Source organism: Podarcis erhardii (genome assembly GCF_964252035.2).
Source record: "Podarcis erhardii genome assembly, chromosome: 4".
Taxonomy (NCBI): Eukaryota; Metazoa; Chordata; class Lepidosauria; order Squamata; family Lacertidae; genus Podarcis; species Podarcis erhardii.
Genome location: NC_138508.1, coordinates 26,516,562 through 26,531,161, shown reverse-complemented (window position 1 = coordinate 26,531,161; position 14,600 = coordinate 26,516,562). Strand labels below are relative to the sequence as shown.

General features: G+C 45.7%; 1 protein-coding gene across 10 annotated transcripts in view; it reads left to right on the top strand.

Moving 5' to 3' along the window:
* The window catches only part of ATP8A2 (ATPase phospholipid transporting 8A2), a 318,937-nt gene extending 311,378 nt beyond the window's left edge, over positions 1-7,559 (top strand). For all 10 annotated transcript variants that reach the window (XM_081860135.1, XM_081860134.1, XM_081860133.1 and 7 more), the window contains 2 exons: positions 2,746-2,837; positions 6,908-7,559. In XM_081860135.1, coding sequence (XP_081716261.1) covers positions 2,746-2,837; positions 6,908-7,005 — 190 coding nt within the window. In that variant the 3' untranslated portion in view covers positions 7,006-7,559. The remainder of the gene's footprint in view (positions 1-2,745; positions 2,838-6,907) is intronic.
* Positions 7,560-14,600: the final 7,041 nt, after the last annotated feature.

Sequence of the window (14,600 nt, the reverse complement as noted above, 5' to 3'; positions counted from 1 at the left end):
GGTCTGGAGCAAGACAAAGCATGTATGTGGGTTCAAATGACACAAGCCATGTATTAGCTCCCAGAAGCAGCAGGACCAGAGAAGGAGCCTAGAGGCCATGATCTCTCCATGCTTGTGCTGAGCCATGATTTGGCTTCACATTTACATGCAAACGGGATCAGTATCTCATAGATACTGGCCCAAGACAAAGGACCAAATCCAGATAAGCTTGGAACTAATAGAGCTGGTCCCCAGCAAAGAGAACTCCAAAGGGCTCTGAGTGATGTTTCATTCTTCCCTGCTGTCTCGCAGCATCTGTCCTGTTGCCCAGTTCAAGATTTGTAACAACAACAAAAACCCCATCAGGATATCTGTAGTTCTATGTGGCAATTCCATTTCTTCCATAGGCAACAGTTCTTGGAGAAGACCCTTGAAGGTTTGTGCCAGAGGGAAAGGTAGTTTAAAAGAACGATCACTGTCACTTTCTTCTCTGGTCCAATATGTTACTCTTTGTATTATTCTGAAAACCTAGTTTGACTGGAGGTGAGAGTACAACAAAAGAATTGTGTACATACAATGTAGGGATAGCCAACGTAGTGGCCTCCACATGGTGTTGGACTACAACTCCCATCATCCCTTATGTCCAGGGAGGCTTGCCTGGCACCATCATTATATATCTTTAGGTGCCAGGCAAAAACTTTCCTCTATAATCATGCCTTTGGCCTTTTAACTATCTGGCCTTTTTTCCTTTCTTTTTATTTGGTTTGTTGGTTTGTTTGTTGCACAAGAAAATATTTCATAAAAACTAATTTTAAAAACTACCTGGCCTTTTAGAGGTGAGTGGGATGTTTTTTATTTCTTTTTCCTCTTGGTTTCCATATATCTCGGGGCCGAGGGTTGTCTGTCTGTTTGGTTGGTTCTAAATTGCTTTAGGTTGCCCTGGGCAAGATAAAGTGACTTAATTTAATAAATAACTATATAATCATATACAAATTTAATAAATAACTAAATGAGCATATACAAATCCTGTGCAAATCTGTCTCTCTCTCTCTCTCTCTCTCTCTCTCTCTCTCTCTCTCTCTCTCTGCAATGGATTTCCTGTTGCTTTTGTTGTTTTTACTATCCTTCTCTATTGTCACCTCCAGCCTTACAAACAGCTGGCTGTCTTCAGTCGGTGATGATTATTATTATTATGATTATTATGATTATGATTATGATTATGATTATGATTATGATTATGATTATGATTATTTATACCCCACCCTACCCAGCTAGGACCGGGCTCAGGGCAACTAACACCCAATATAAAAACAAATTGATTGAAATACAACTTAAAAATAAGATTAAAATACAACATTAAAACATTAAAATACAGCCTCATTTCAATGGAAACTCAAATCAAAAACTTTTGGGGGGATGAAAACATCATGATGATGGAGGTCATGTCATCATTAGAGCACTGATGATTAAAATGCATGGATGAGTCTTTGTGGAGAGAACCGAGATTACACCCAGGAGTTCTGCTGTGGGTTCTTCTTGTTGTGTAGCCTTCCACACCCTGGTGCCCTCCTGACATTGTGGACTACAGCTTCCACCGGCCCCAGCTAGCATGGCCAACGGTCGGGGATGAGGGAAGTTGCAGCCCACAACACATCACTGGGCGGCACTATGTTGGCTACCCTTCCATGTATTGACTTTATTAGGCCTTTATTAGTGATTGTCCTGGCCTGCACTGTCCCCAAGGTGCTGCCCACACTGAAGTCAGAAGAGATGGAGACGCTGGCATAATCCACCAACTCACAGGAGCCATGTTGGTGCCAGGATCTCCCACAACACTTTTTTTCCTGCTCATGTTGTAACATGTTCTGCAGACAAAGGAGAAGCATACAGACAAACCTTTCTGGACTGAGTTTTTTTTTGCCTCACGTGTCGGGATGGAGGGGAGCCGTTACAGTTTGCATAATATCCTGAGGAGGAATTAGTATGTTTGTGTTGGCTTATCTGCTGGAAGCCTAAATGCCATGGATTTTGAGCAGTGCAATAGTCCTGGCATGCGTTGCAGAAAATAGTTCTTTCTTATATTTACTGTTCTTTTCGGGAGCAAAGGAAATTATAGAGTTTACTCTCCTAGTGGAATGAAGATCCTTGGCGAGTTTATCTACTGCTTGCAGTTCTGGGGTTCCCGCCTTGTGAAGTTTTAGAAAATTGCACTTGGCTTTTCTTGGCTGCGACTCGGTGGTTGAGCATCTGCTTTGCAAGCAGAAGGTCTCAGGTTCAGTCGTCAGCCCTCCACGCAGGGCTGGGAAGTAGCACGGTCTCAAACCCTCGAAAGCCACTCCAAATCGGTGCAGACAATACTGAGCTCAATGGACCAGTGATTTGACTTTTTTAAAAAAATCTGGAAATATTCCAAGACCGGTACTTCTGAATAGAACAGTTTAACATATCCTACATAACATCATGTTGCCCTTTCTCTCTGCAGCAGTTGTGACCCTAAGGAAGTTTGCATGCCGTGCAATGAAAGTTTATAGAACCTTCCAACTAACTTGGAATATGTATGTTCTCTAAACAGTGGTGGCTCACTGCCATGAGCACATTAGAATTGGCTGGTTGCTTGTTTACACTTGAAAGGTATTGGGAGAAGCTATGTAGATCCTGCACCATCACTGTGGTGTCCACATCTTGTTTTCTTCTTTGATTTTAAAAGAGACCATTTAATGGTTCATGTCATGAGCGTCTCACTAGGTTTGTTCTTTCTTCTTGCAGCATGAACGAACGGGACCACTTGTTGAAAAGGCTTGGCAGAAAAACCCCTCCAAGTCTCTTCCGTGCTCATTCTGTCCAGCAAGGTGTCTCACGTAAGTAGTAATAGAACTCAGTCCTGAAATGCTGCAGGAGTAACGGGCAGGGTTGGGTTGGCATGTAACTCCCATCCGAAGCCCTGTAGAAATGAATGGAAAGCAGAGTGCGGCACACTATGCTCAGATTAGTAGCTTGTACCCGTTTGCAAAGGGACACAGGTGGCACTGTAGGTTAAACCACAGAGCCTAGGACTTGCCGATCAGAAGGTCGGCAGTTGCTCGGTCCCTGCTCCTGCCAACCTAGCAGTTCGAAAGCACAAAAGTGCAAGTAGATAAATAGGTAACGCTCCGGCGGGAAGGTAAACGGCATTTCCGTGCGCTGCTCTGGTTCGCCAGAAGCGGCTTAGTCATGCTGGCCACATGACCCGGAAGCTGTACGCCGGCTCCCTCAGCCAATAAAGCGAGATCAGCGCCGCAGCCCCAGAGTCGGTCACGACTGGACCTAATGGTCAGGGACCCCTTTACCTTTACCCTTTTGCAAAAGGAGGGCTAGGGAGAGATGATCCAACAGAGAAGCAAAGTGGCTGACAGTGACACTCCTATTTGGAACTGGAATTAGGGTCTGTGCCTTTCCCAAGATTTCAAATATCCTCATACATTTGCAAAAACTTTCATTCCTCCATATCCCACCAACACCCAAGGCCCAGGAGAAACGTATTACAGTACGATCGCTCCTTTAAACTGTATTTCAAAAATATACCAGCTGAAGTTTAAAATAATCAAAAATGATATTTTAACGCTGCCATTGAATGGCAGAGTCACACGCCCCCTTTTATTCAGCCTGACCCTGTGGCAACATCATTACACTATTTGCTTCCTCAGTGCGCTCATTGGCATGCAGTAAGGTTTACCTTTATACATATTGTTTCAGCATCAAATGATGTGCAGTTCGGGGGGGGTTGTAGCATAACTTATGCCCTGCCCAGAGTGTATACTGTTGTGCTTTTCACTGGGGGGTGGCTTGGGGGGGGGCAGCGACAAACACCTGACTTCCCATCAGGGGCACCTCCGCCCTTTTAGTGAGGGAGAGGTCGTGGGGAGATCAGCACACTGTAGATACAAAGATTGGGAGTGCAAGGTTGGCTCTGCACCATACTGACCTCCTCACTTTCTCCCTCCTGGCACACACAGCGATGCCACTGCTGGAGAGGCCAGCAGCATGCTAGCACCCCCTCCCTGCCAGCTGCCGCCAGCTATTCATTTTGTTTGGGTGGCTCTTAAGTATTTGGAGGTTTGTGCAGCTCAGGAATATCTAGTTTAAGGTGCTTGCAAGATACCTCCTTCCAGCCTATGACCTCATTGGTCAGGTATGCATACAGAGAATACTCTGCAAGTGTGTTGTTCCCTGTTCAACCTCAGGAAGACTAGGGCAGACCTGGGAATATTGCTGCACTACAGCTCCCATCATACCTGAGCTTTGGCCAACAACACTTGGAGGGCCACAAGTTCCCCATCCATGTTATAGACCTGGGGTCCCCAATGTTGTGGCATTGGGCATCCTCATTTCCGAATACGTATATATGGGACATTGGTCTTTGCTCTCTTTATTGGGAGGGAATTTATTGCCACACTTGGAAATGGGCTCCCTGACTACGCAGACCACCATTGGTCTCACCATATAAGGCTGTTCTTATGTCCATCCTGTTTAGGGAATTTCCTGTTTAGAGGTTATTTTTTGTGCAGGGTACAGAGATGTAAATCATTGCCGATTTACACCCTTAGGCTTTGGACTGGTTCCAGAGTTGCATCGTTTAAAAAGCAGGTGAAAACAATGAAATGTCATTCCCCTTCAGACACGCTCTGAATGCGAGAGGCTGCTTGACCCTCCAGAACAAAAGTGTGAAGAAAAAGAATGTTCTGGCACACACAAGAAGAAAGCTTGTGCTGTCAGGTGTGATCTATGAGGCTGTGCACACTGTTGAAGGCATCCCCCAGCTTTTAACAGGTTGATAAGCCACAGGAAATAAGAAGAGGGTACTAAAATAAATTTTACCTCTGTTAGCATGTCCCCCATAAATACGAATGATTAAGCGTTAAATGAGCTGTGCCAGTTAGGCTTTGCTGCAATCCTCACCCACCTGTTTTTCTCATGAGCATAAATTTTCACTGTATTTTTAAGACTTTAAAAAGGGGCTGATCCATTATCCTCTACAACTTCTGTCATCCCTTATCAATAGAAACTGTTAAGCAGCACACCAGGAAAAGGAGCAGGGGAAGGGTTGGATGCCCAATAATAAAATGATTAGCAGTGCAGTTCATGCAACAAAGAAACGTGTATTGTACAGTAATACAAAAATGGTCTGTTACCAAATCAGATTGCCTGATAAAGGCATGTGCCGAAGCAGGTAAAAGACTATCGTCCCCATTGAATTGCAGAGAAAATATAGAATACGGGTTGTTTAAGGGCTTTAGCTCAATGATAAGAGCATCTGATTTGCATGCAGAGGGTCCCAGGTTCAGTCCCTAACATCTTCAGGTTGGGTTGGCAATGTTTGTCCTCTGGAACCCTGGAGAGCTGCTGCTAAATGGGCCAATGTTCTGATTCAATGTAGAAGGCATCTTCCTATACTCCTTTCTATGGAGGTCAGTGTGGTGCAAACACACCAGTAGCAGGAGCACAAGATTACTGATGTTTTTCACACTGTGCTGACCTCCCATATGCCTCTCCCTTCTCTTGGTAAGCAGCAACAACTGCCCTGCCAGGAAGTTACCCTAGCATCCTCCCTACCTGATGAGCTGCTTCTGGGTACCTACTGCACCTCACCCAATGGGAACACTAACAAAATGATCAGGTAGCTGCACTGAGAAGGGTCATAACTCCTTAAATGGGAGATAAACTTGAATTGTAATCTCTCACCCAGAAGGGTATCCAAGCTAACAGTAATATGCTTCTAATACTTCTGATATCCTCCAGAAAATCGGAAAACCTATAGTTTCACAATATTGCAAGCCTTCCTTCCCACACGCCATCAGATAACTTCTAAATCCTCCTCAAGTCTCAGATGATTGAAGAGGCTGAGAATTTGGGACCTGTGTTATGCCAGAGCCTCTGTGACACTGCTCTTGCACTCCTGGGCAGCTGTACATGCTCCGAACAATGGGTGGCTTGTTCCAGAGAATGGAATAATAGGTGCGGCTTTTAAAAGGGGGGAGGAGAGTTGGGGAGACGTTCAAGCTTTCAATGGCTCTATTGTAAAGCCAGAGATGGAATCTTTCATTGTTTGGTTTCTAAAGATAGCGGAAATGTGCAATTAGTCAACTTTTGGGTCACATGTAGGGGAAGACAGAAATATATGCCAACAGTTTTTCTTTGTTTCTCCGGTGGTAGTGAAAGGCAGAGCTGGATTAAACATCATGCTAAGTGCTGTATCTGGTGGAGTCCCGGTCAAATTTGGGAGGGTGGAGTGGAGGAGGGCTCAATCTACGGGCTTCAGCTCTTAAGTTTCCCATTGTGAAAAGCATGTCCCTCTTGCTTCCAACACATGGTTTCTTTACAGTAGCATAGACTGGTGCCTTCTGGATAGTGCAGGCTACAACTCCCATCAGCCCCAGCCAGCACTGCCAGTAGCCAGGGATGATGGGAGTTGTAGTCCACAATACATCACTGGAGGGCAGCAGATTGTCTACCCTTGGAGTATCAACTTTATTAGGGCTTTTTTCATGATTATCCACAGGCTGCCCTATCCCATGTGCTGCAGAGCATGGTTGTCATGGCAAGTGCCATTAATTGCCTTAGCCTCCATGAATTTGTCCAATCCTCTTTTAAAGCCATCTACATCTAAGTGGTGTGAACCTAGGTATCACAGGCCCATTCCCACTCTACTGTTTTAACTATTGATCCTTTCTACCTATTGTCTTCTGTTCACGTTTAGCTTTCTGGGTTTTATTCATGCCTGTCTTGATTTTTGTGAGCCTCCTTGAGTCCTGGTTTTGGAAGAAAGGCGGGAGGGTGGTGGTGATGGAACTGTTCTAACCATTCCACCATTGTGGCACTTTCTTTTAACTATTGGCAAGGCATGCTCTTTCATTGACTTCCCCTCTGCGCTGTTCCTTCTCTTCTTCTCCAGACGGGTATGCGTTTTCTCAAGAGGAGCACGGGGTCGTTTCCCAGTCTCAAGTCGTCCGATCCTACGACACGACGAAACAGAGACCTGGCGTCGAATAACGGCGGTCCTTTTGCTTGGCTGGTGGATGGAGTAATAAGATCAGGATCAATGCGTCCACTGTTAATACATCCTCGACTAAGGTTGGCAACAGCAGCGTAAACACCAGAAAAGAAAACCCTTTTTACTGTGGCCTTAGCCAACGAGTTTGTTATGTACGCTTCTCGCAGACCTTGAGCACACATCGTAGGGCAAATCCCTCATCTGAAGCCGGCTGCCTTGCTCTGCCTCACATTTGTTTACCTTGTTTATGCAGCAATTTGGCTGTGCTCCACGAGGTGTGAAATTGAAAACCATTTTGTTTTTGCCGCGGTTTTAAAAAGAAAGGGAAGCGGAGGGGTGGGGGTGGGGAGAAGTAGTAGTTCTGGGGAAAGAAGTAACAGAGGTTGTATGTTCTGTGAGAGATCAGCCAAATTTGGATAGGAGCGCTGGCATTTCCTGTTTTGCCATGCCCAGATCCAAGCGCGCAAAGGGTGCATGTATGAAACCTTTGTAATGTTCACTGTTTATTTGACTGAAAGGCTCGCGGAGAGAGCTGGGAGGCCAGGAAAACAAATGCATCATGGAGAGAGAGAGTGTGGGAGGGCAGGAGTGATGGCTCCAGCAACAAACATGGCCAGCTCTCTTCAGGAGGAATAAGTGCCCAGAGATACAAGCCAGCATCATATAAAATAGGTTGCAGAGACATTGGCTATGTACGCAGCAGCTTAGTGTGGTGGGGAGGGGCCACCACTTACCGTAGGGCCTGCAGCATGCCCGAGCCACAGGTCCCTCCTGGGAGTGACATGGTGGCTTGGGCACCTGCAGGCACCGTGCCGCCCGAAAGGGTGGCGTGGGGCTCGCATCCGCCCACCACTGCATCCTCATCTAGAGGGCAGCTATGGAGGGGAGGTGGCGGACAGACTCCGTGCAGGCCCCAGCCAGAGCACCCTGCCCAGCTCGCCTGTCCCCACAGGTGGCTCACCCCTGGGCGCCCGATAAGCTAGCTACATGGCTGTGTGTATGCACACCTACAGAAGCCCCCTTGTGCCGCAGTATCTATCCATCACCCCGGTCGTCTGCATGGAGGGACTTGGGTGATGTTTGCATGGCATTCTGCTCAAGAGGCAGCTCAAAACAGCAGTTTAGAATGCAGCCTTTTCTCTGGACACCCAAAGCACCAGCAATTCTAGTTGCTCTGCATATATTTCCTGCGATCCACAGAAATCATCTCCCATCATATGCAAAGAGGGCAGAGGGAACAACCCAGCTTTCAAAGTGTGGGCTAGATACATGCCATACATTTAAAGCACATGACTTGTGCCCCGCCCCCTGCAGAGGATCCTGGGAACTGTTGCTGGTTAAGAGTTCCTGGAATTGTAACCCTGTGTGGGGTAAACTACAGTTCCCAGGGTTCTTTTGGGGAAGCTACATGCTTTAAATGTGCCAGAGATGTATGCTGTGTAGGCAGCCGTGGATTTCGGCATTTTGTTCCGCTTTGCTCACGCTCTTCATACTGGCCTTTCTGAGAAGGTCCAAACAGCTGGTGCCTTAACATTCTCTGCTTGTAGAACCAATGAGCACTTCTGGGAGGAAAGGGGAGCAAGAGCCCATTTTGGACGAGCCTATGCTACCTGCAGCAGAATCTTTTCTCCACCAGATTGGTAAAATATTGCAGATCCTTTATTTGTTATTACGTTTAGGTACCTCTTTTCCTCCAAGGAACTGAGGGCAGCATACATGGTTCTGTCCTCACAACAACCCTGTGAATTAGGCTTGTTGTAAAGGGGAAGCCAATGTAGGTAGGTAGGTAGGTAGGAAGGAAGGGAAGGAGGGTAGAGGAAATGTACAAAGGATCAGAAAAATCAGATACTAATGAACCTCATGCTGACCTAAGTTTCTCATTTTCTGTTCAGCCCTAAGAGAAATGGCTCAAGAAAATCTTGAACAAGAAAATCTCCATCCTGGCATAGCTACTTCAGGGAAATATTTTTCACAAATAGCCAGAGATTATATCTTACAAACAGCATTGGCTTTAAGGTTGCCAGCTTTCTTTCTGGCAGGGCTCCTGTGCTTTAACAGTGGGACCACAGGGAGAAATTCAGCAAAGGAGGTAGTAATTGGGGGGGACGTGTTTCCCTATTTCATGCAGCTGTCAAAAGCACAGAATGCCCCCTGCCAGAGGGGGAGGGAAACATTGACATGCCTAGTTAGCATTACAGTTGGCAAAGCACTGGTTCACCGGGCCACCAGAGGCGAGTTCCCACAGCCCTTGCATTTTGGTTTCCAGGTGTGTTTCTGAAATGACAAGAAACGCAGAGAACTCTTGCTTTGTTGATTGTCTTGCTTTCTGGATGCCCCATCCAGTCGTCTTCTTCTAGAGCAGGAGTGGGGAACCTCTCGGCCTCCGGCTGTTGTTGGGCTGCTGTTCCCATCACCCCTGAATCCACCGGCCATTCTGGCTGGGAGTTTGCGTCCAACAGCATCTAGAGTGCAACAGGTTCTGGAAGAAGCACGAGCCCTTGAATTCGCCCAGTGCTGTTCTTCAAACAATCCTTATTCATTCTTGTAGCCAGACCACTTTTCTGAATAGCATAATGTAAACACTGTTGCTTGTCTTGAGCCACATTTCTCGGTTACCCCATGCGCTGTGCATAGGCCCTTAAAATGCTGGCTTGGGGTTTGTTTTTGCCCTTTCCTTGACCACCCTCTGGAGCTTAAATATTGATTTAAGTGTATCCGAAAAGCTATCCGCATATGAATATTTATAATCATCAAGCCAAAGGAAAACAGCCTCTTGGCTCCCGCCCTGGCCGAATCATCCGAAAGGATGAATTCCAGTGCTTGAGTGCCACCATCCAGTCCCTTCTTGGTGCCACCTCTGGCCTCCCCTCCCCACATGGAACGCAGAGCTTAATGATCCAGCAGCCTTCTGCATGGTTTTGCTTCAACCATAAATGGAGGGGGGAGGTAGAAACCTCTCCATCCTGCTAGTTTGCATTGCTAATGGGGCAGGGGAGAAGGAGGGAGACAGACACATTTATGCAAAAAGGGAAAGCTGAAAGAAAAATTGCCAATAGTTCTGGATGTCAAGGGGCCAAATGTGAGTGTGAGATTGTGTTTCCATGTGTTTTCATAAGTGTACAACAAGGAGAAGCAGCGTGACGAAGATTCCAAGGGAAGTGAACAATCTGTTCAAGGTGGAAACAAGCTAACTAGGACTTCCTATTGAACTCATTGGGACTTGCTTCTGAGTAGCGCTTCATAGACTCACGCTTCAGAATCACTCTAGCATTTTCTGATTTACGGAATAGCTTATGAGTCTTTTATTCTCTAATTAGTGCTAAGGGACGATGAGAGTTGTAGTCTAGCAACATCTAGAGAGACACAAGTTTGCCATCCCTGAATTTCAGTGCATGCAGAGAATGATTTTGCAGTTGAGATGGACAGGATTTAAATGCAGCTAAGCTTTGGCTGACTCATGCCCTAAGTCAGCATGGAGACTGCAGGCCTGGTGGCACCAGGCAGTGTGGTTGGCCAGTGGCTTGGCACCACCTCCTTTCCACTGCCTCCAGTTGCAGTGCCACTTCTGCTGCCTCCATCCACATTGCCCACCTGCAGATAAGATTTTCTTGGAGGATGGAGCATTGGGGAGGAGAGAGATGGGAGATGTGGGCACTCATCACTCATGGGAGGAGGGCATGCTGAGGACCCATGCCAAGGTGGGGCCAGTTCCCCATTAGTAAGTTTCACTTTCTACAAGGGAAAGCACAATACCAGATGAGCACCTAAAGAGAGCCTTTGCCAACTGGGCGACTTCCAGGTGTTTCGGATTACGACTCCATCCTCTCAGACCATTGGCCATGCTGGCTAGGACTGAAGGGAGCTGTAGGCCCAAACACCAGGTTGCAGAAAGCTGATCTACAACAAATTCCACATACTCAGCTATTTCCATGCAATATTCTTAAATACAATAGCTCCCTCCCCCTTTCATTAAAGTAGACTGGATACGATGAGCATTTCTGGCTCATACAGTGAGACAAGAATGTGTGAGAAAGAGAGATAGCACAGAAAGAAATTATTTTACTCAAACTGGAGGCAGAGGATAGCTGAAGGCAGTGAAACAAGGATCTCTGCTTGTCTCTGGTATGTAGGACATGCAGGGCTTTCTATTTTGTTTCTGCAATAACAACACTGATTCCGATTATAACGATACTTAGCTTTTGAATGGTGCTGTTGATTTTTCAGAGTATTTCACATGACGTATCTTGTCACAACAACCCTGTGAGGTCAGGGGTGAAGCACACATGTTGCATGCAGAATGTCCCAGCTCGAGTCTCTGACACCCCCAGGCAGGACTGGGAAAGGCTCCTGCCTAACATCCTCAAGAGCCACTGCCAGTCAGTGTAGACAGTGGTGTGCCAGGTGGACAAATGGTCCGGCTCAGTACAAGACAATTACCTATGTTCGTTAGAGAAGGTCAGTATTATTAACCCAGCCAGATGGGCAGGGTATAAATAATAAATTTATTATTATCATCATCCCCCATATTGCAGCTTAGGCTGAGATGCAGCATCCTACCTTGTGTGTTTGTGGCAGAGGTGAGATTCAAACGGGGGAACTCCTGATTTGTGGCCCAATGGCTTGCTTCTGTGCTACGCATGGAAAACCTGTTTGACCAGTGGAACCAAAGAAATACAGTATACCATATTTTTCCGTGTATAAGATGCCCCCTATTTTAGGGGACTCAGATTTAAGAAAATGGGGGGGGGGGAGATGGCCCAGAGTATAAGACGCCCCCTAATTTTTGACATTATTTTTAAAGCAAAAAAACCAGTCTTATACATGGAAAAATACGTTAAGTGTATGGGCAATCGGAAGCAATGTGGCCCCTCTCTCAAACCCTTTCCAACTCTCTTAAAAAGTACTTTCTTCATCCTGCCCCAGTTATTTGCTTAATCAGGCAAAGTGAGCAGGGTTGGGAAGGAGGGGCTGTCTATTGACAAGATTTATTTTCCTACCAGAGGCGATGGGGGGGGGGGCTGTCATTCTGACCTGTCTCTAAACTGAGGTCAGCCAGTGTCACATTCAAGCTCTCTGCAGAGTAACTAGTGAGATACTTGTGTTAGGTGCATGCTCAACTGAAATTAGACTCAGTTCTTGTCATGCGGCTATATAGTATGTGACATTAGGCCCGGCAGGTCAAACCTTTGTCAGCATGGGAGGAGACCTTAATCTGGATGTGGGTTAATCCTGCAAAACCCACCCAGGTCATGACCTGGCATTCTTCACGTCCCCTGAAATCATTCCAAACACAAACCTATCCTATCATCGCCTTCCTTGACTTCTTGTCTTAGTGAACAAGCCAATCGTGAACAAGACAGAGAGAGCGCATCCTGGCCACATTATCGGGAAATCAAACCCTTGTACAAACATATTCCGCATCTATTGGCTGAGAGTCACCTTTGAAAATGTTGCAGAAAATTGTTATCAGCTCAACAGGGTAGCAAAGCAGAATAAGATAAGGTTTCTGCTTGGCAGTCTAGATTAAGGATTCCATGCTGATAATTTTTTAAAAAAAATAAAAATGTTGAGAGGAAAGGAAAGCTCTCCTTAGCAGCTCTCTGCATTGACCAACCTGCCAGCTTTTCTTGAACAGTCAGGGGAGAAGCCAAATGCCTGCCTTCCCTTGTTAAAAAACAGATACGGCTTGTTCCTTTGGACAAATATATGATGCTGTGCCAGGGCCAGCATGCAAGGGATGCCATTCCTTTAACAAGTGTCTTGTCACAAATTAAAAAACATGGAGCAAGGTTTTGAGTCAAGCTCTGCTGAGAAATCCATTGACGTTTTCTGTTTCTTGACAGGGCTCCCGGTCTTGCTGTAGGGAGCTACCCAGGGAAGTCAGTAATAACTTGTCAAGAAGAAACAGTGAATTGCTAATAAAACTATCGGAGTCAAGGCCAGTTGCTAAAGGAATCTTTTTTTTTTTTTTAATGTGCCAGCAGAGCAAATGTGAAGTATATGGACTGTAAATTAAGATAACAGTCTAGCCTTGCTAATCTGCACTTTGCCGGACCACACACTTTTTAAGGCACAAAAAGAAAATCTATACTTTCTCTCTAGTTCACAGCCAACTGTTTTAAACAGCAGATGCTGGAGCAAAGTCTCCAGTTACTGCGGTTACATTATTTTTAGAACAAGCAGGGCTGTGTTTACCAGCGGATGATTGGTTGTTATCCTAAATAATTAAAACCAAAGTAAGTTTGACAAAATAGTGTGGTTCGCCTTGCATTATTTGTGGTTCTTTGCTTCCAGCAACAGAATCCCCTGAGCACAAAGCTGGCAGAGAGTTGTTGGGATGCCCCACACAGAACTGAGATTTGCTCTGCGGTTCTTACACTGGGAAGTAGACAGATCACTTCAAGGAAGCGCAGACATAGCAGAAGCAGGAAAGAGCACAGGCGGAGGGCAGTCCAAGAAAGACAAAACATAATAAAGTCCGATAAAGACAGAGAAACATATTGGGAGAAAAACTGTCAGAGGAAGATTTCTGAAAATACGCTACGTGTGGCTTGAAATTGCCACCAGGATCTGCAAATATTAGTTATCCTATTTACAGCCCTGTGACTTTGCACCACATGCAGTGTGATTTGCTTGAGTGTATTGACATAGGAAAGCAGGGCACACATCCAAAGCATGGTCCACAATTTAGAACCCAAAATGTGATGGATCGGAGTTCCCAAATTGCAGTCCACCAGCTTCATCCATGTAGACTGTGGCATGTGCATGTTAAATATTCATATCGATTTTTAATAGTATTTGTATTGCTTCTTGTATTTTACAGAAGCACATGGAATGCACATTGCAGAACATTAAAATACAACATAAGAAATAAAAGAAGCAACAAAAATGCAATTAAAACCCATACAGAATCTAGCACAGTGCATTGTGATGGCTACAGCAGTTGGAGGGGGGGAACCATTAGGAATTTTCAAGTGGTCCATCGGGGGGGGGGGGGAGGTTTGGGAACAACCCTAACAGATGAACAGCAGCTTCTGCAGTGCAATCCTACCCATCACTACTCGGAAGTAAGACCCACCGATTTCAGTGCTGCTTCCTCCCTTGTAAGACGGTAAAGGATTGCAGCCTCAGGCAACACTACCATGTCGGTGGTTGGCTAAGCCACCTCTCCCTGAACACCCAGACTTCTCATCAACATCCCTTCTTTTTGGTCTGGATTTAGGTTCAGCTTGTTCATTGTTGCTCATCTCCCTAACCACTGGCCCCAAACATTCACTAGAACGTCTCTGCATGACTCCATCCCTCTTTTCGTTCCACATTAATGACATTTACACATGGCCTCTTTAGCATGAGCGAGAGGGGGTATTTTGAGAGTGAGGGGGGTGACACATGTGAAAATGGTCCCAGTTACATTTGAGGAGGCATGAACAGATGATTCACTATAAGGAGAGAGAGAGAGAAACCTAAAATCCACTGTTCTTATGTAGTCTTTCACAAACTGTAATACTTTGTAATGTTTCTGTTTAAAGGAGCAAGAGCATAACTGTATAATTTCCATACATACCTGGCTTTACTGCACTTATCATTCATGTAA